The 21,322-nt window shown below is 45.6% G+C and overlaps 1 protein-coding gene across 1 annotated transcript in view; it reads right to left on the bottom strand.

Moving 5' to 3' along the window:
* Positions 1–4,829: 4,829 nt before the first annotated feature.
* Positions 4,830–21,322, bottom strand: part of LOC147436417 (ribosomal protein L30 family protein) — a 66,327-nt gene continuing 49,834 nt past the window's right edge. Inside the window, exon 4 of the mRNA XM_086489326.1 lies at positions 4,830–5,359. Coding sequence (XP_086345452.1) covers positions 5,204–5,359 — 156 coding nt within the window. The 3' untranslated portion in view covers positions 4,830–5,203. The remainder of the gene's footprint in view (positions 5,360–21,322) is intronic.

The raw sequence follows: 21,322 nt of genomic DNA, 5'->3' as shown, positions 1-21,322 counted from the left end.
AGAAAGGAAAAAGACCAAGTCTAAGTAGAATTCAATGGCCAGTAAAATATAGAACATGTGAAGCAGAAGCCTTCCCACTAATCATCTAGGTAGCAGGGGAAGTAGATTAATGCAGAGCCAAGCCCACTTTCCACCCTCTGTCTCTCAATTGAATTAAACAAACCCAAGTCTAAGTGAGGGAGCATAGATCCCTCACCTGTATATGTAAAATTTGAAGGCCGATATGTAGAATTGTAGCCCAAAGTTGTAGCTCCGTGACCCCCTCAACTCATGCGTATCATGGAGGGTAAAGGAGTTATGCAGTTGAATGATGCCAATAAATGGATGGGCCAAACACCACGCCCAACCGCCCACCATCATACCAAGCATCAGATGGACATGCGTACATTGTGAAGCTACATAAGTGAAAGGGGGAAAGGACCCATCGCGATAGAGGCGGAGTGCATCAAACCTTGCATTAGAGAGGGAACCCGATACACGCCAAAAGGGAAGCATATTGGCAACGGGGAATAACCCATCATGTATGCACCCTTCATGGGTTGAATTGTCAAGGGATTGTTCCCATTGAGCCTCCCTCACTAGTAATGTGGCAAAAGTAGTAGGACGCATCTAGAACACAATCAAAATCACCCTAAAAGGTAATTACAATGTATAAGCTCAAGGTGTAACCCCACGAGTTAAAATAAATTAGCAGGATCTAGTTAGATCTAAGCATAAAGGATTATGATTCATTCCATCCACAAAGGAGTTTATAAGGTAAAGGTTTATGGTGAACACCAGAAGACACAATCTTCAACAGCTCCAATATGCATATCATGGGCTAATATCCTCCATTGAGGAAAAGTACTTATCCCAAGTATTTACCCATCAGACAATAAAGCATCGGCTTCATCAATAGTTCAAGTAGCAACCCCAGTAAATCAAGTATAAATGTGAGAGTAGCAAGATGTAGCGATCATAAACATGAAGTGACAAAGTGTGTGTAAGTGTGGGTGTGTGTGTGTGTGTGTGTGTGTGTGTGTGTGTGTGTGTGTGTGTGTGTGTGTGTGTGTGTGTGTGTGTGTGTGTGTGTGTGTGTGTGTGTGTGTGTGTGTGTGTGTGTGTTGTAAAGAGATAGATAAGTAGAGAGCTTCAACTCTTGTAAGCAGGCATGTTCACACACACACACACACACACACACACACACATACCCCCAAGAGATCACACAATAGAGAGATGGATGCTGGATTTTGCTTCTTCATCTTCACTATGAAAATGATAAGATAGGTCTGCAGAACATAAGTAGGAAATACAATAAAGTGAAGTGTATGTAAATTGGCCAATGTAAAGCTACTAGTGAGAGTAACATAGTAAAGTAGGCAATCACTCACCATAGGTGGATCATGCAAGCAGTCTAGTTATAGTACCATTATTGATGATCATCGTATTCACTAACTCATGTTGGTGACAGGTCATAATTCATCCATGCAAATCATGATTTGACCTTGGAATTTCAACTCTTCCCCTCAAGCTCAACACCACCTCTTGTGCTCCAAACATCGCTCAAAATTGTTACCACGACTTTGTTTGCAAGACCTTTGTAATTGCAATAAGCTCATTTGTCTTTGTGTACCTAAGGTTGTTTTCTTGTACATGGTGGCATTCTCGACACTTCACTTGCATCAACTCTCACCTTCGAATTTCATATTGCCTTTGTGAAATCCACATGCACTCTCTCTGGCATATAATTTCAATGCATATAAAGTACTACAACTCACCCAAATATTTCATGTCAAATTCCTTCTCTAAGAGTCTTTACATGATCACCTCCATCTATCAAGTCATCCGCATACTTGCAAATTATAACAATACTTGCCTCGTCTATCTTCCCAACAAAGAATATTCTAGATCAATATTACAAAAACAAATGGTGACCAAATAGACTGCAATCCTTTCATGCCAAGCTCTAGGTGCCTGCTTCATCCCATAAAGTTCTTTGATCAGCTTGCATACATATTTGGGTTTGTCTACATCCTCCTATTCTTGTTACTGTTCCATATACACATGTTCTTATAGGTCATACTATAAGAATACATGCCATTATATTTATGGCAAAGATTGTGCAGGGTGTAGAACCCCCTTGTTTTGAAGTTGTTGTGGGAAATGTAAAGTAGAAGAAAGCTTTTAGTGACATGATGGCTATCTTTGACACAAAGAAGAATTGGGCCGCATCCATTGTCACAAAGCAAGAATTTGATTTGGTACAAGTAGGGTTGGATTGGTAGCGAAAGGGTATTTGAATATGCATGGGATTGGTTATGAGGAAACTTTCAGCCCCATAGATAAGATAGCTATTATTTGTACTATTTTTGCAATGGTTGTTAGGGTTGGATGTTATTGCGACTATCATGAAGAAACTTTCAATCCCATAGCTTAGATAGCTATGAATTGTCCTATTTTTGCAGTGAGTGTCATAGGATTGGATGTTACATCATATGGATGCGAAGAATGCCACGTAATTGTTGTATGTCAATCGATGCAAATGATTTCTCACTCTCCCACATCTACAAGGTGCTATTTTCCAATATCCTTCTTGCACTAGGGATCTTCAAAGAAATTATACCACGCTTCTCATCAAGGATTTACTTCAAGCCACTTAAATCTCCATCATCACGATCTACACTCACATTTGAGATCCTTGGAGCAACACCACCTTTTCCTTCTCCTTTCCTTCATACATTTTACAATTCCAAAGGACTCCCTCTATCATCATGCAACTTGCCAATTCATCAATTTTTACGATGACTTCCACTAGATGATCTTTGTTGTTCGATCAAAATTCATGAATTGTGGATTTGCATTTTTCAAAGAGCACATTCACATCAGTCTCAAAGTCATCTTTGTTGTTCAATTAAAACTTGTGATTGAGCATTGCATTTTTCAGCAACCACATTCTCCCATTTTGTACGAAATTTTTGTTTTGTCAAAAATGGCATCCTTACTCATTGTCACTTGACATGTGATATGGTTGCAACATTGGTACACTTTTTGCTCAAGGGAATAACCAATAAAGACACACTTTGAACCTTTGGATCAAGCTTAGTCTGTAATTCACCAAGCATATCCACATAGGCAATACATCCAAAACTTGGGGTGTGACAATTCTCAGTGAACTTTTCCTTAGGTACCAAAACTTGGGGTGTGACAATTCTCGATGAACTTCTCCTTAGGTATCGAAGTAAAGCACTGCAAAAGTAAGAATTTTGTTTAATATATAGGCCAATATAGAGGCTACCTCAACCCAGCAACAATGAGACAAATCCTTCTCATTCGTCATCAATGCTTTTGCAACTTTTGCAATGTGTCTATTCTTCTGCTCAACAACACCATTTTGGCATATACCTACATGAAAATTTCCTATGAATTCCATGCCTCCTCAAAAATAAGATAAGACTCAAGTTGAAGAAGTACTCCCCCTCTCCATCTAACCTCAAACATTGTATGTACATACCAATCTTTTTTCGGCCATACCCTTGAAATTCTAGGATTGAGTAAACAAAGCACTTTTCTTCTTCGTGAAGTACGCCCATACTTCCCTTATGTGTTCACCAATGAACATGACATAATATATGCATTCACCCACAACTGTAGCCTTTGCAAGATCCCATACATTAGGTAAATATTGAACCATCGAAGGAATCTCATGAGTGACAAGTTGGGCCTCTTGCATATCCTGCTCAAGTTTACAGAATATACTAAAGGCACAACAATTAAGGCCAACTTAGGTTTGTTCAACACAAAAATCTACTCCTCCTTCCTGTAACTTTTGCACCTTCTCCCTCCCGTTTTTCTTCTCCTTTGTACAATCTCAGATTTAGATACGAGCTGAAGCAACAAAGGTATCAAGAAGTTTGATCAAAGTTGTGATTTGTATTGATTATAGAGACTTGCATTAACTTGAGGTACATAATCTAAATTACAGATAAAAGATTGTTCTCACTATATTTGCACAAGGACCGCATTGTGTTTGTTCAGTTTGCATTAAGATAGCGTGCTTGGGGAGGAACATCCACGATGCGGCAACCGGCCATGGCCTGGCTGCTACATCAGTTCACAAACTGCTGACTGGCTCGTCCAAGAACCTTTTGATGAAACTATAGATTGGGCCAAACCAGAAAGGTGGGTATCCCAGCACCCTCTTGTATGAGCTCTAGCCAGCCTTATTATAGTTGTCTATACAGATGCTTAATACTAGAACCTAGTGCACAAAAAGCCCGAAGTGACTCTTGCCCATGTCACAACACAATCTAAAGCCATTGGTGACATTGCGCAATCAAGGCGGGCACCCGGTCAAATTGGACGACTACCTTGCTTCTTGGCCAGCATATGCGGAGTGTTGGGGTTACCACATCCTCAAGGGTTGGCCACCCTTGCACGCCAGCAGCGCATGGAAGGGAATGTCCTCCGGACATGCGCCCTATACCCTCGTCATTTTGTCTGGTATAAATCCATAAAAATGTTGGTCTTCCAACCCCAACATTCGTGAATTATGCGTAGAAAAAAATTGGACACACAAGCAGATGTAATCAGACCCTTAATACTGTTGCAGAGAACTGGAATGCAACCTTGTTTTCTGGCAACAGGTACAAGACAAGCATTGGATCCCCGTTTCAATGACAATTTAGACAGCTTCATCTTTTGACCAACTTATGCAAGTGCTATGCCTGCATACTATTTACAGAAGCCATTTAAGACCTGCTTAACAAGACCTGGCAAATCCGAGTTACTAGAAATCACCAAGTTAAAAGCAAAGCAAATTTAGACTTTGGATCTTGCTACTTCACAGTGTATTTGCAGAACAAATGCAGCAACCTTCTGTGCACACACAAAAACCATCTTCAGAAAACAAAAAGTTGTTGCAACCCGCAACAGCATATCTTTCCCAGTTAACTCTCGTGTTACATCAACCAGCCTATACGTAAGGAAATTATCTCCTCAGTTAAAGAACGTGTTTTCTTCATCTGCCTCCATTTTCAACTGTCAATTCTTAGCATATCAAAGAAAATTTGAGCATCTGTTATGTGGCTTGACAAAAAATTGTGAGACCAAACTCACACAAAGAGCGCAAACTTCGTGTACCTAGAGATTACTAGAGTAGCTCTGTAAAATACGATCACTAATCACCATTAGGCAAGCTCCGGAACTAGGCAGCACCTTAAAAAGCTCATCCCTTTGTTTCCGGCTCCTGCATTTTTTTGGATAATGATGTTGGAACTGAGTGCCTCATAACTATAGGAGGCCGGAGAGCCTTCTGCTCTGCCTCCTTTTTCAGACGAGCTAGATACATTTCCTCAGTTTCCACTGCTAGATGTCGTTTCACCTGCCAAAAGAAAGCAGACAATGATGGGACACACTCTGTAAAAGATTTGTACACACTCAAAAAAACTCCTTGCTGTATGTTCTCTTTTGAGTGGTTGGCCCCTATATAATCAAACATCTAATTCTCTGGGTTACATTCTCCAACTCTTGCATATTTCCGGCTCTCTATCCTGTCAGGGTATAATAGTCTAGCTAGCACTACAGATCCTACAAATTAACTCATAGCAAGGAATGAAATCCAAATCCAACATTAAAGCTATTACCTTACTAATCTACAACCGAGTCACTGCCTATTCTTAATTATTATTTTTTTGGAGCTTAAGCCTAACAGGCAAGCCACTACCCAGGTTCCACCTTTTCTTAAACATCATGCCAATCATGTGAGAGACCTCCACTTATCAAACCCGCTATTTGCATGCAGCAATCCTTAAACCTCTCTCTCTCTCTCTCTCTCTCTCTCTCTCTCTCTATATATATATATATTATATAATATATATTATATATATATATATATATATATATATATATATATATATATATATATATATACTTACTCTCGAACAAATCCCTTGATATCCATAAAGTAGTTGGCCTCAACCATTGTTTGCTCTTGAATGGTATCAGGTGTAGCGGAATTGAATAGAATGGAGATCTAGGTTTTCCACTTCCACAAATCCTTTTCTTTCTTTTCTACATTAGTGATTCCTTTTAGTTTGAATCATGGTTCCTTCTACTTTTCCTTGAGGAGAGGTGTTACCACATGTATGTGGTAGTGATGTATGTGGACACACTTAGGACCGCGGGAGCATTTTTTTCCCTCACTAGGAGGTTTTTCCCCCTATGCATTGTGTATACGCCCATCATTCTAGGGCTAACTTATCTTTCCATTGTACACTAAGCAATACACTCTCTGTTGTGTGCCTTGAGCTTCTTCATCTTCTCCAAGTTGTGTGTTTCCTTGCAACCCTATTGATGGCCGGCTTTCGAAACCATGCCCGTGAGAACCACACCCGAAGGAAGGGAGGGTTTGTTACCAAAAAGAAAAAAAAAAAAAACCAAAAAAAAGGGCCTTTACCATTCACCATACCCCCCCCCCCAAGGTTAACCATTGGTAGGGCGCCGCCAGTTTGGCCACACCCCTCCATTATCACCACAAGACGATCTCTCTCTCTCTCTTACTGCCCGGCCCCGCCCATGTTCTCTCTCCTACTCTGCCGTATCATCCGGCCCAGTAGGTGCCGTTGGTATCTCTGTCACACTCCAGCCCGACGGGCCGCCGCAGATATTATCCTCTCTCTCTCTTCCAAATATTCACTTTGTCTCTCTCTCTCTCTGCTCGTCCACACTCCCTTCGGCTTTAAGCACCCCCTGTTTTCTTCCTTTCCCCCTCCCCCCCCCCCTTCCCCCTTTGGCGGACCACTAGCCTATTTTTCTCCCTCCCCCCCCCCCCCCCCTTCTTATCTACACCTAGCTCTCTCTTGGAAGTAGCCACGGCGAGCCTTAAGGAAAGCACCACCTCTCCCTCCCTCTATCTCTCACACCCTCTTTGTATCTCTACTCCCCCCCTCTCCCTCACAACCCTATCTCTCTCTCTCCCTCTCCTCCCTTGGTGGGAACCACCCCTTTACTTACTCTCTCTTTCTCTCGTTGACTAAGCAAACCGCCCCCCCCCCCCCCTCTTGTCGCGCCCGCTGTCCATACCCCCGTCCTCCTGGGCCTCGCGCTCAACCAGCCCGCCCGCACCTTCCTATCCATACACCCCAACCCTATCCCCTCTCCCCTCCTCACCATCTTTCCCCCCTCCATTCTCACTCTCTCTCGCGCTCTCTCTCGCCCGCAGGCAGCCCGGCTCCACTCCCGCCGCATGCGCTCTCCACACACACAACCCGCGCTGCGCCGCTTGACACACTCAACACACGCGCGCGCACACACACACACCCCCCCCTCACCATCCTCACCTCCCATCTCTGCGTCGCCCACTGCACTGCCGAAAACCACCGAAAAAAAAACTAAAATATATATGTATATCACGCACCCATATATACACACGACACGTGTATACGCACGCACTTAAAAAACAAATACAAAAAAGGAGGATCCTACGCCATCATCATCGACAAAGAAGGAGGAACCCAAAGCACGCGCCGCCAATAACAGAAAGGAAAAATGCGCCGAAGGCATGCCCCAGCCGACCCCGAAAAGAAGAACGCACTACACCAACGCACCGGCATCACGCAACCACGACGCCATTTTCAGTAATTTGTAGATTATGTTCATCATTTCTTCAGTTTTCACTCAAGCCATTGTAAAATTCCCGAATTTGTAAATTCCCTCTCTCTAGGTGATGGTCACAAAGGCCGACCTAGAGATTCTCACTATTTTTTAATAACCTCCCCAAACAAAGCAAGGGTCAACCACACCGGGCCCACCGCTTGCTTTGTCTCCCCGATTAGCTTACCCTAATCACACCGGGATTACCATAATCCAAGTAGCCAAACCTATAAATTGGCATTGAGAAGTCACTATCGGAGGGGGGGGGGGGGGGGGGGGGGGGGGGGGGACAGTTCATGGGAGGTCAGCACTTGGTAGAGTATAGTGGGAAGAGTTGACACTATTGGCAACACGGGGAGGGGGCTTGTGTGTTGGTCTGCCTTGGGATTTGCACCATGCAAAGGGAGCCACGTCCACCTCTCGACTCCAATGGTCGATGCACACACATATACACGCCCTTGGTAGCAAGCTTCACAATCATTGAGTCATTTTAGAAAACGCACGAAGTAGTTGCACCATCTTTTCTCCCTACCTCTCTATCACCACGGTGTGTTGCCTCGCTGGAAGGACGGTCATTGTAAATACTGCAGAAATAATTCTCCCTCACACCCCCGAGGGTTCTCATCATTTGTCAATCTCTCTCTCTCTCTCTCTCTCTCTCTCTCTCTCTCTCTCTCTCTCTCTCTCTCTCTCTCTCTCTCTGTGTGTGTGTGTGTGTGTGTGTGTGTGTGTGTGTGTGTGTGTGTGTGTGTGCGTGGTGTCCATATCATCGTGGTCTGCGTCCTAGCCGCTCAAAGCTAGGTGGTGCCCCCTGTTCGCTTTACCGTGGCAGGCTCGAGACGTGCCATTCGACCCTCGGCGTTTTAGAGGCCGTCGGGGTTCGGGGTTCGCTTTGCTCCCGTCATTTGGTGCCTCCACGGAGGAGGGCTTCTAAGAAACCTTCGGTTTACAAAGGAAGTGACGCACGCCATCAATCATGGACGAATGGCTGAAGGAATTTTCTAACTGGAGGACGGAAGAAGAGGAGACTAAAGAGGCACTAGCCGCCTTCATTGATATCAGGCTGCAATGTCGTCAGTATTCAAGAGGTAAATTCTCCATCTCGTATTGCTCGTTCTAACCACAAATTGAGAGCACCAGGTAGGAGGTCGGTGAAGTGCCATCACCGTTGTCAACCAAGACACACTGTCAATGAGTGCCAGCAACGAAGGCAACGAAGGGACTGAAATCGTCTACATCAACATTCATCGCGAGGAAGTCATTCACATCAAAGAAGGAAAGAAAACGGTGCGGACTCTCTTCCCTAAAGAAAGTGCAGTCAAAGTTACAACCTTTACTCCAAAGTGGTTGAAGGGGACTGCTCGAGCCAAAGGTAAGGAAAAGATAAGCCAGTCAGGAAACACATGACCCCGAAGGGAGAAACATCTGGCCAAGCAAGTACTTCAAGCTCAGAAAGCCGGGTTGTACCCAGCTTGCCAAAGAGGAAGTCATCCGAAGCTAAGCGACGGAAGGTCGCCGACCGATTTGCACGACGCATGCGAGTGCTACCAATCCACTTCGACAATCCTGAAGAAGAAGTGGTAAGAAGATTCCCATGTCCTAGAAAAGAGTGGTTCAGCTACTGCTATCGCTGTTTTGGAAGACGGGTAGAGGATCTTCCTTCTCTCCCTGTATAACTTATCTTGAAGAAACTCTCCACCACGGGTGAAACCCAGTGGGCTGGGGACGAATTGCAACCGAATGAGTAGAATTCATGCAACACGCCGACTACGGAAATTACCTGCAATTGCTACTAGCCAAGAGGCTGGGAGTGGTCAGACTCGTCACCATCACCCCGTACGTGTTGAGCGACGAAGAAAAGGTGGAGCCTATGAAAGGTGACGACCTCCTGTGGATGTGCCAACTCATCAACACTGGCACGGTAAGAGTATAAGTAAGTATTCCACCCTCTGTGCATGATGGAAAACGGGCCGACGACATTCCCCTTCAGATTCCTGCAGCATATGCATGTGAATATCTATGTAGATAGGAAAGTCTTCTACCAACAAAAGATCGTATACCTATTTGGTGCGGCGGTACTAAGAGAAATCCTCAATTCCCCAAACCCTATCGTTCTCCCCATATTGGATTACCATCATTCCTTTACTGTTTCTATCTTTATTCTGTTTTAACCTATCCACCCAACCCTGTATGAGCCGCCACTGTTGTTAATGTAATAATCTTTATTTTTTTTTAAAAGGAATAAGGTTTGTAATACCTGAGTCACTACCATGACAAGTGTTCTTTCCCCACGTTCAGTGGAAAGAAGGGAGAAGATCTCACCACCGACTTTTTGGATGATTTCGACATTGCTTGTGTCGTCTCCAACAAAGATGACAACGCTTCACGACTTCGAATTTTTCCTCTACTGATGAAAGTAGAGGCCAAGTCCTGGTATAATGCATTGACCGAGGCTACCAAGAATGCATGGGATGTGTTAAGAGCTTCTTTTGTAAAGAGGTTTGGTGGAGGCACAACCTCGGAGAAACTATGGCAGCTACTAACGGAATTGAAGCAGGGAGGTCTGCTAGAGTATGCCACCTACGAGTCCAAATTTGTGGACTTGTAGGAGAGATGGGTTGCCTCACTGGAGGAAGGCGAAGGAGCGCCTAATTTCCTAAAGAAGGACCGTTTCATTGCTGGTCTATGATCGACGCTTAGAGAGAAGGTGAAGGAAAGGTTTCCTGCAACATATAAGTTTGCAGCCGAAGTAGCCCGCCTTAAAGACAAGAAGCTACGCATGCAAGCAAGAGTAAACGAGTCAGAGGAAACAAGCTCGGCCCGACCAACCTCAGTGACTGCAACAGCCAGTCGTAGAACCCAACCGCAAAAGGCATCAGAAGAGCAGCAAGACCTGCTCAGTCGCATCACCACTCAACTAGAGAGTTTATCCGTGCATCTGGTGCAGCAAGGGCACGCACCTGTCAAGAATCCAGAACAAGGAAGAGGACAACGAAGACAGAATCAAGAGTACCACTGTTACAATTGCGGGGAAGATGGCCATGGTATGTACTACTGCCCACATCCAAGGAGGCAGAATTTCAATAGAAGGGGGAGACAAAATCAGATCTCTCCGCCAAGAGCAAGACCACCACCACCTAGGCAACCAGGGCCGATCCCACCAGTCCAAATCCTTCGACCACCTGTACAATAGCAACCACCACCCCAACCTCTCATTCCACCACTACCCCCACCACCTGCTGTGAACCAAGCGGTGAGTGTTATTAGCTTGGAGGCTAAAGGGAAGGTAAAGGTAGAAGAATCAGTTCGAGAGAAGCACAAAGGGAAAGCGAAGGTAGAAGAAGTGGATGCTATGGGAGTGAAGCGTGCCAGGCACGAGGAAGCCTCTCAGAGAGAACAAAAGATGAAAGGGAAGGCCGAGTCTAACAAGCAAGCAGCTAAACCGCAACGGAAAATAGACATCGTGGACTTCTCACTAGGTGAGTATGCAAAACCCTATGACTTAGTTCAGGATGTGTTAATGTGGAGGTAGACATCTTTGTCATGCCACACAAAGGGGAGAGCTACCCCATCATTCTTGGGAGGCCTTGGCTTATGGCCATGGAGGCTAAACAAGATTGGAGCACCGGAATGATTCAGATGAAGGACGCTAAAGGGAAGTCCATATTCTACGACATGAGGATTGGAAAGCAACGCAACATGATCTTGGAGGCTTCAGAAGATGAGTCCACCAGCGACTATTCGTCTACCTCAGGAGAAGAGACGACCACCACCAACGGAAGTGACAGTAGCATCGAAGTAATGAGGGTCATTCTTAAAGACCCGAAAAGATTGACACAATCTGAAACACACCCAACAAACCAAAAAGAATCATCAGGTACGCAATCCTTGGAGGATGCAGGTGAGTTACAAAAAATGCTCTCAAAGGAGTTAACAGATGAAGAAAGGAAGGAGTATGTCTCCATGCTAGGTAGCTTCACTACTTTGTTCATTGATGGCTATGATAAGATCACAGGAATCACAGTAGTGTAACACCACATAAAACTCAAGGAAGGCAGTAAACCCGTAGTGCAGAAGCTCAGAAGACTTGGAGCAATCCAACAAGAGGCGCTACTTAAGGAAGTGAGAAGTTTGCTACAAGCAAGTTTCATCTACCCTGTCGAAGACTCAAAGTGGGTCTCCCAAGTAGTAGTCACACCAAAAAAAAATGCTAAGTGGAGAGTCTGTGTAGACTATAAACCTCTCAATGCAGCCACGAAAAGGGATCACTTTCCCCTCCCATTCCAGGATGAAATACTCAATGAAGTGGCGGGTCACGAACGATACACAGTGTGCGATGGCTACTCAGGATACTTCCAGATTCGCATTGCGGAAGAAGATCAAAAGAAGACAACCTTCATCACACCTTGGGGATGCTTTGCTTACAGAGTGATGCCTTTTGGCCTCAATAACACCCCGGCCACATTTCAGCGCTATGTGACCTTTGTTTTCCAACCCTACTTTGGAACATCAATACGGGTTTTCATATATGATTTTTGCATCTATAGTTCACGAGCCCTTCATTTAAGCAAAGTCTATGATGGCTTAACCAGGCTGCAAACCTTGGGTGGCCAGCTCAACGTGGATAAGTGTCACATTGGTGAAAGCAAAGTCACTCTCCTTGGCCATGTAATTTCGGAAAAAGGGGTTGAGGCTGACCCTAGCAAGATTCAGGCCCTGGTATCTTTGTCGTCACCCACCACCGCTAAGCAGTTGGTTTCTTTCCTTCAGAAGGTAAGATACTTAAGCAGGTTCATTCACTTGCTATCTCAAGTGGTCCTTCCCCTACAACAACTCACCCAGAGGGATGTCTTCTCATGGAGTGAAGAGAATGAGCAGCAATTTACTGAGGTAAAACAAATCCTAGCTAAGCTTCCCACTATTTCACCTCCTAAGTGGGACGAGCCATTTTATGTGAACCGTAGTGTAGGAAGTGATACACTCGGAGCCGTGCTAATGCAAAAGGACCCCCAAACTTCTTTCATGCGTCCTATTTACTTCTCTAGTCGTGTCATGACCCCGTCAGAAAAGGGATTTACCGAAGTAGAACACATGGTTCTAGCACTAATGTTTGCTACCACAAAGTTCCGCTCCTATCTCCTGCCTAGACCCTTTGTAATCCTGACAATGGAAGAGGTTCTCCCATATGTAATGCGACACATGGATGTATCATCTAGGATCTCTAAGTGGTTAATTAGGTTACAAGAGTTTGACTACGCCATGCAAGTAGAAAACTCCACCAAGGCTAGTTTAGCGGGAATTCTCACTCATCGCCACTATGAGAAGATGTTGAAGGTCAACACGGAAGCAAAGGAAGAAACATCAAATGGTAGAGAGTCCTAGGCTAGCAAAAGCTCACTCTCTTTTCTTTGACGGAGCATACAAGAGAACAGTGGACCAGTCTGCAGCTGACATAGTCATTTTCAACGAGCAACAAGAAACAATATTCTCCATTGGGCAGTTATTACACTCCCACTCCAACAATGAAGCAGAATATGCAGCCCTAATTCTTGGGTTGAAACAATGTATTTCACAAGGAATTCAGCGCCTAAATGTGTTTGGCGATGCTTTGCTTTTGATAAGGGAGATAAATGGCACTTGGGTTTGTAAGAATCAGGTTTTACTTGGTCAACTACGCCAAGTTAAGGATCTTCTAAGGAAGTTTGAAGCAGTGAGACTATTTCACGTCCCCAGAGCAGAAAATCAGGAAGCAGATGCTCTAGCCAAGGAGAGAATACAAGACGTTCCCATAGGAGCCATCAAACTGAAGCTACCCCTCTTCCAAGGTAGTGATGCTATGCCTGATATCATCAGCTTTCTAGAGACAGGAGAATGTCCGCGAGGATACACCAAAGGCCAGAAACAGTGGCTGGTAAGGAAGGCTACTAGATACCTCCTTGTAAACAACCACTTGTATTGTAAGGGCAAGGATCAGATTCTTAGGCGGGTGCCAACCTCCAGTGAGATCACAGAGGTAATTTCAAGTTGCCATGATGGCGTGTGCGACGGTCATTTTGCTCTAGATATCACCAATAGGAAGATTCTACAGGCAAGATACTCTTGGCCTAGCTTGAACAGGGATGTACACCATTGGTGTAAAACATGTAAGGCTTGTCAAGTAGCCAGTGATCGCACATTAACCTACGAGCCACAAACTCCTATCATCTCATATGGTCCATTTGAGAAATGGGGAATAGATGCAATCGGTCCTTTACCAAGGGCCCAATCAAGTAAATTGTACATCATAGTGGGTGTAGACTACATGACTCGTTGGGCAGAAGCAACAGCCACCACCCGCATTACAGCCCAAGAGGTAGCAAAGTTCATTTTTTAGCATATCTGTTGCTGTTTTGACACTCCTCTTGAGATAATATCAGATAGAGGACCAGGATTCAGAGATGATTTAGTAGGAGAACTGATGAAGAAGATACGCATCACACGCCGACATTCCACACCATACTATCCACAATGCAATGGTCTGGTAGAGAAGGTAAATGGAATGATTTGTAAAATCATCACAAAGCAGGTGAACAATCACACAGGAGACTGGGATAAACATCTCATGGCAGCTCTTTGGGCCTACCAAACGACATTCAAGACATCACTAGGTTTCACCCCTTTCCATCTAGTTTATGGGAAGGAGGCAATTCTACCCATTGAGGTGCATATAGCCAGCTTACGAGTTTTGGCTAGCCAGACATAGCGTCCAATTGTAAATCTCCGAAACCACATCTTGGATCTGGAGAGACTCCAACTAGATAGGGAAGAAGCAATCAATCACTATGCAGCGCAGGCAAAACGACGCCGGCTCACTTTCAATCAAGGGCTTAAAGAAAAGGGACTGGAAAAAGGTATGTTAGTGCTGAGATACTACAACAGATTTGACACCAGGAAGGACAAGAAATTTCAACCTAGATGGGAGGGACCATTCATCATCAAGAAGCGCTATGACAACGGCAGCTATAAGCTAATGGAAGCAGATGGGAGAATTCACAAGACTAGGGTCAATGGATGGAGACTGAAAAGGTATTTTCTTAGGTTTAATCCAGAATTCATGCTAGACATTCCAAAAGAGGGAGAACCCTCTAACTCCACAGCTAAAGATGAAGAGGAAGGGCTAGAAGCATGAATACCTCTAGCCTGATGGGAGGGCTAATGATGCCGGCTTTCGAAACCATGTCCGTGAGAACCACACCCTAAGGAAGAGAGGGTTTGTTACCAAAAAGAAGAAAAAAAAGAGCCTTTACCATTTACCATACACCCCCCCCCCCCCCCCCCCCCCCCCAAGGTTAACCATTGGTAGGGCGCCGCAAGTTTGGCCACACCCCTCCATTATCACCACAAGACGATCTCTCTCTCTCTCTTACTGTCCGGCCCGCCCATATTCTCTCTCTCCTACTCTGTCGCATCATTCGGCCCAGTAGTTAGGTGCCGTTGGTATCTCTATCACACTCCAGTCCGGCAGGCCGCCGCAGATATTATCCTCTCTCTCTCTTCCAAATATTCACTCTCTCTCTCTCTCTCTCTGCTCATCCACACTCCCTTCGGCTTTAAGCACCCCCCTGTTTTCTTCCTTTCCCCCCTCCCCCTTTGGCGGACCACTAGCCTATTTTTCTCCCTCCCCCCCCCCCCCCTTATCTACACCTAGCTCTCTCTTGGAAGTAGCCACGGCGAGCCTTAAGGAAAGCACCACCTCTCCCTCCCTCTATCTCTCACACCCTCTCTCTATCTCTACTCTCCCCCTCTCCCTCACAACCCCTATCTCTCTCTCTCCCTCTCCTCCCTTGGTGGGAACCACCCCTTTACTTACTCTCTCTCTTTCTCTCGTTGACTAAGCAAACCGCCCCCCCCCCCCCCCCCTCCACTCTCACTCTCTCTCGCGCTCTGTCTCGCCCACAGGCAACCCGGCTCCACTCCTGCCGCATGCGCTCTCTGCACACACAGCCCGCGCTGCGCCGCTTAACACACTCAACACACACGCGCGCACGCGCACGCACGCACGCACGCACGCACGCACACACACACCCCTCCCCCCTCACCATCCTCACCCCCATCTCTGCGTCGCCCACTGCATTGCCGAAAACCACCGAAAAAAAAACTAAAAAAAACTCTATATATATATACATTATATACACACCACACCCCCGTTCCCACGCACACTCGCACACACACCCGCTTCCATATACATATACACGCAGCCATACACACACATATACAAATATACTCACGCACCCATATATACACATGACACGTGTATACGCACGCACTTAAAAAACAAATACAAAAAAGGAGGATCCTACGCCATTGTCATCGACAAAAGGAGGAGGAACCCAAAGCACACGCCGCCAACAACAAAAAGGAGAAATGCGCCGAAGGCATGCCCCGGTCGACCCCGAAAAGAAGTACGCACTACACCGACGCATCAGCAGCACACCATTCGCCGGCATCACGCAACCACGACGCCATTTTCAGTAATTTGTAGGTTATGTTCATCATTTCTTCAGTTTTCACTCAAGCCATTGTAAAATCCCCAAATTTGTAAATTCCCTCTCTCTAGGTGATGGTCACAAAGGCCCACCTAGAGATTCTCACTTTTTTTTAATAACCTCCCAAAACAAAGCAAGGGTCAACCACATCGGGCCCACCGCTTGCTTTGTCTCCCCGATTAGCTTACCCTAATCACACCGGGATTACCATAATCCAAGCAGCCAACACCTATAAATTGGCACTGAGAGGTCACTATCGGGGGGGGGGCACAGTTCATGGGAGGTCAGCACTTGGTAGAGTGTAGTGGGAAGAGTTGACACTATTGGCATCACGGGGAGGGGGCTTGTGTGTTGGTTTGCCTTGGGATTTGCACCATGCGAAGGGAGCCACGTCCACCTCTCGACTCCAATGGTCGATGCACACACGTATACACGCCCTTGGTAGCAAGCTTCACAATCATTGAGTCATCTTAGAGAACGCACCAAGTAGTTGCACCATCTTTTCTCCCTACCTCTCTATCACCACGGTGTGCCGCCTCGCTGGAAGGAAAGTCATTGTAAATACTGCAAAAATAATTCTCCCTCACACCCGAGAGGGTTCTCATCATCTCTCTCTCTCTCTCTCTCTCTCTCTCTCTCTCTCTCTGTGTAAGTTCGCGGTGTCCATATCATCGTGGTTTGCGTCCTAGCCGCTCAAAGCTAGGTGGTGCCCCCTGTTCGCTTTATCGTGGCAAGCTCGAGGCGTGCCATTCGGCCCCCAACGTTTTAGAGGCCGTCTGGGTTCGGGGTTCGCTTTGCTCCCGTCACTATTTCCAACAATTGGTATTAGAGCAGGTTGCATTTTCCCGAGCATAGTCGCCAGCACCCATATGCTCACTTTCTCGGATTCAGGTGAGCTTTGGTGAGCATCTGTAGGCTGAAAAATACTTCAAGAGAAGTCAAAGAGCTCGGTCTACTCAAAATTTTGATTCGGGCTCATTTCAACCTCCGTTTCCGCTACGAACACTACTGCGCACGCAATTTCATCCTTCTATGCAGAATTTCTGTCTACTACAATTTTTTGCAGAAGGGGTCCCTTACAATCCTTTTTGGGTTGTGTTATATAACACGTGTTCATCCTACTTCGTTTTTCCTCTTTTCAGGTATGTGAGGTGCAGCGGAAGTGAATGTTGAACTTTGCTCAAGATGAGTGCTCCGAACTGTGCTCAAGGGTTCCTTTACTTACAGAAGGGAGAGCCTTCCGTTCCTTTAGTGAGAGAGTGCAAATGATCACAAACAAATTGAATGACACTGTGAATGAAGGTGCTGAGAGAGAGAGAGAGAGAGAGAGAGAGAGAGAGAGAGAGAGAAGAATTATGACACCAGCCGGTTCTCAAACCCTACTCCAAGGGCCCCCTTCTCCATGGCGAGAGAGGTCTATGCTATTGATTGCATAAATCTGGTACAATGGTCTAGATGCAATGGACTTGCCGACGATGTCGACGACAATGATGACGACGGCGAGATGGGCTGAAATCTGAAAACGCTAGGGGCGGAAATCTGCAAATCTGCTAGCTGCTGAATTCTGACACTGCGTCAGTGAGGACGGCGATGGCGACGACGCGACGACGATGCACTGAAAATGCAGATGCTGAAATCTGCGGACAGCGGGCTGAATCTGAAAACGTTGGCTGATCTGACGGTGCGGCGAGGATCTGCCACGGGTAGGTGAGATCTACGAGGTTAGAGGCGGAATCTGCTCTGTCTAAGTACTAAAAACTGAAAACGCTGATGCTAGGGCTGATCTGTCGCCGGGAATCTGCAAAACACTAGAGTAGTCTGCAAACTGCAAAAATGCCAGACTGAATCTGGGATCTGCTAAAAACACTAGGCTGAAACTGTAGCCAAAACACTGGTCTTGGAAACGCTAGGTCACCTGCCGGTCTTGCTGAGAAGGTGCACTGTAAGTTGGTGGACTCCTACTGACTCTTCTGCCAGAAAGTGCTAGCGCTAGGTTTCTTATATATTAAATTAGCAAAGTTGCCCTACCCAGTTTCCCAACGAAGTCACTTATTAATAATAAGTGAAAAATGGATAAAATAGGGAAAATGGCTTCTGTGTCTGTAAAATGCTCATGATGGGTACTGACTATAATGCTGATGATCGTGCTTTGTGCAACCAGAGGATATGCAACTACTCTAAGTGTCTGGACATGCACGGCCTGCGTACAGGCTCACAAAGGTGCCAGAACATTTCCTAAGCTGCCCTAAACCCTTGACCTGAAGTAGCTTGTCCACATGCACACAAGGTTAGATATGCATGTGACATCCCCTCCTTTTCAAAGTGAGGTACTGGTACCGAACTGTATGGCGTCGAGGGAGTGCGCCAACAATTCTTGGAATCCTCGAAGAACACTTAGCCGGCACACCGGCCCACTAAGATGCGTAGGTCGTGCGATACTTGAACTTCAAGAAGGTCTACAATGCTTGCTTCTTTGGGCCACGCCGAAAGCGACACAAAGTGATCTAAGGCTGCTTCAATGTTCCAACTTCGGCTATGGACGTAGGTCCACCTTCTTCAAGGATCTCTGCACGTCTAAAAGCTCGACCCATTGATCCCATTGCGGCCTCTGGGTTTGCTCTTGGCATGCATTCTTCGTTTACGCATGAATGTCCTAATGTGACCGTGTCCATGCAAAATGTCCGTTTTCGTCAAAAGTTTGTGATTTCTCGTCCCTCAGGACACGATGTGATTTTGGCATTAAGTGGTTTCAAGGTCATAATCCACAAGTTTGTTGGAAAGAAAACACTCTCAGTCTCGCAATTGAAGGAGGCAATTGAAGGAGCACCTCTCATGGTTCTTCAATGTGACACTAAGATTCCATCTATGTCACTAATCTCTCACTCTCATGTTTTGGACGAGGATAAAACACACAGTCTCATTCTAGAGAAGCATGATTTATTGCATGACAAAGAACATGAAAAAACACATGAAATGGAACAAGAAAAGGAGACTCTCTCAGTCATTCCTTTTCCAAAGGACGACACACATGTTTTGCATGATAAAGATGTGATTGTTCACACGGATGATGGTTTGCATAATGATTTTTCTAGTGAAGCTAACCTCACTACAGATTCGATCAGTCACACAGGACCGATCTTGGCTGTTGAGCCGAGGTCCAAAGAACCCACTCAGGAAGTATTGTGTGTTCGCATGATTAGTCAGCACCCATTGTTCGAGTTTTTCATTCATGACGGTTTCTTGTATTTTCATCATTGTCTTTACGTGTTCTCTGTTCACGATGCACATGACTCACTCACGGATGAGCACGGATGTATGCGGGCCACTCTCGAAAAGAAAAAAAGTTTGCATTCAAGGAATTCACATTCCATGTCTCTTCCTTGGCATGACACAGTCTCAGAAAGAGCACAAGCAAGATTGTCCATCAAGCATCGGCATTTCCATTGTGATTTGCCACAGCCGATAGGTTTAGGTCAAAAAGTCAAGTTTCGATCCCACTTTTTGCGTGTGTTTGGTGAACGGTTTGGCACTCCGCCACTTGGTTCATCTGCATTGCATGCACAATCTTTTAAGAAGACTAGTATTTTTCCAGTCACTCTACAAAGAATGGGTATGTTCATGATTTTGTGTTGGAAGTGGTTTCAAGAATTTTCCTCTTGAGAGAGTCGCTGATCACATCATGCATACTACCAGAATCAAAGAAGATCAAAATGCGTTGATCATTCACATAACCATAGCAATGCATGAGAGATGCATCAGCATGATCGTGAGAAACTTGGGACACATTAATGTGCTCTCTGATTGCATTAATAGAAGATGTGGATTTTGTGGGCTCCATTGTGGGTTCTTTAGGTTCGTTCTTAGGACAATCTCGTCTTATGTGACCCTTAGTGTGACATTGATAACATCTATCTTCCTTAGAATAAATGACTTGTTCTTCTACCGTTATGAATCCTCTTATAATTCCTTGTACGGCTTTTTCATCTGGGGTGCGCTTAGGTTTAGTAGGTGTGTTAGCTTACCCTTAGATTCATTTTGTGAGTTCTTTTCCGAAGGATTAGAGGAAGATTGGCTAGAAGAGTTACCGTTCTTACCATTCTGTGGGTTCTGAGGAGTCTGAGAGGTACTTTGAGAAGACTTGTTCGCCTGAGGCTTCCCTTATTGTGCTTCATCTCTTGCGCGAGAGCAATCGCTACCACCTTGTTGAGATCTATTGGATCGAGTACTTCGACATCATACTTGATATACTCGTCCAATCCATTAAAAAATGCCTCTTTGTCGCTCCTCATCCGATTTGCGTAATTGGGTGCCGAGCTGCAAAACACGATTAGAGAAAGACATAACTGGCATACCATTTTGCTTGAGACCACGCCAATTGTCTTCAAATCGTGCTAGGTACTGAGGTGGCATAAACCGCGCCTTGAGCTTGTCTTGGAAGTCTGCCCAATTGAAGGAAAGGGACACACCTTCTTCGGCTTCCTCTAGGTGCGCGGTCAACTTTGCCTCTTGCCATGTGTGGTACCAATTAATGGCATCACCGGCAATATACATGGCTGCCGTCAAAACCTTGTTATTTCCTGTTTTCTTAGTTGTCGTAAAATAAGCATTAAATTGATGCAACCAAGAATGACTAACACTCATACTTACAGAAGGTCAACTTCTCAGTGACGGGTTGTTGGAGTCCAAATCTCTGCTTGCTACTTTATGAACTACCAACAACATCTTTGATCGGCTCGGGCTTCGAGGTGAGTACCTGTAGGACAAACTCTTGCATGTGTTGGTCTCTCTGTGTCTCATGCTCTAACTCCAAGGCCGCTCGTCTTTCTTCGGCCGCCAAGAGCGCTTGCTCACGCTCACGCTCCAAGGCTACCCTTCTTTCTTCGCGCTCACGATCCAAGGCTGCCTTTCTTTCTTCGCGCTCGCGATCCAAGACTGCCTTTCTTCCTTCGGCCGCTAAGCGCGCTTGAACGCGCTCGCGATCCAAGGTGGCGCATTGCGCCTCTTGTTGTAGCATCATGTCCATCATCGTCTTGACCAAAGCCTCCATAGGATTTGGTGCAACGCTTAGCGTAGACAGGGAAGGGGGAGGGTCAGAAAAACCTCTTGGTGGGGAAATTCTTCTTCGCCACCTCCATGCTCATCACCTCCACGCAAAGTATCCATTCCGC

This window comes from Adiantum capillus-veneris, chromosome 18 (genome assembly GCF_014529385.1).
Source record: "Adiantum capillus-veneris isolate H3 chromosome 18, ASM1452938v2, whole genome shotgun sequence".
Taxonomy (NCBI): domain Eukaryota; kingdom Viridiplantae; phylum Streptophyta; class Polypodiopsida; order Polypodiales; family Pteridaceae; genus Adiantum; species Adiantum capillus-veneris.
Note: the sequence above shows the minus strand (reverse complement) of the source record. Positions and strands in the feature narration are given on the sequence as shown.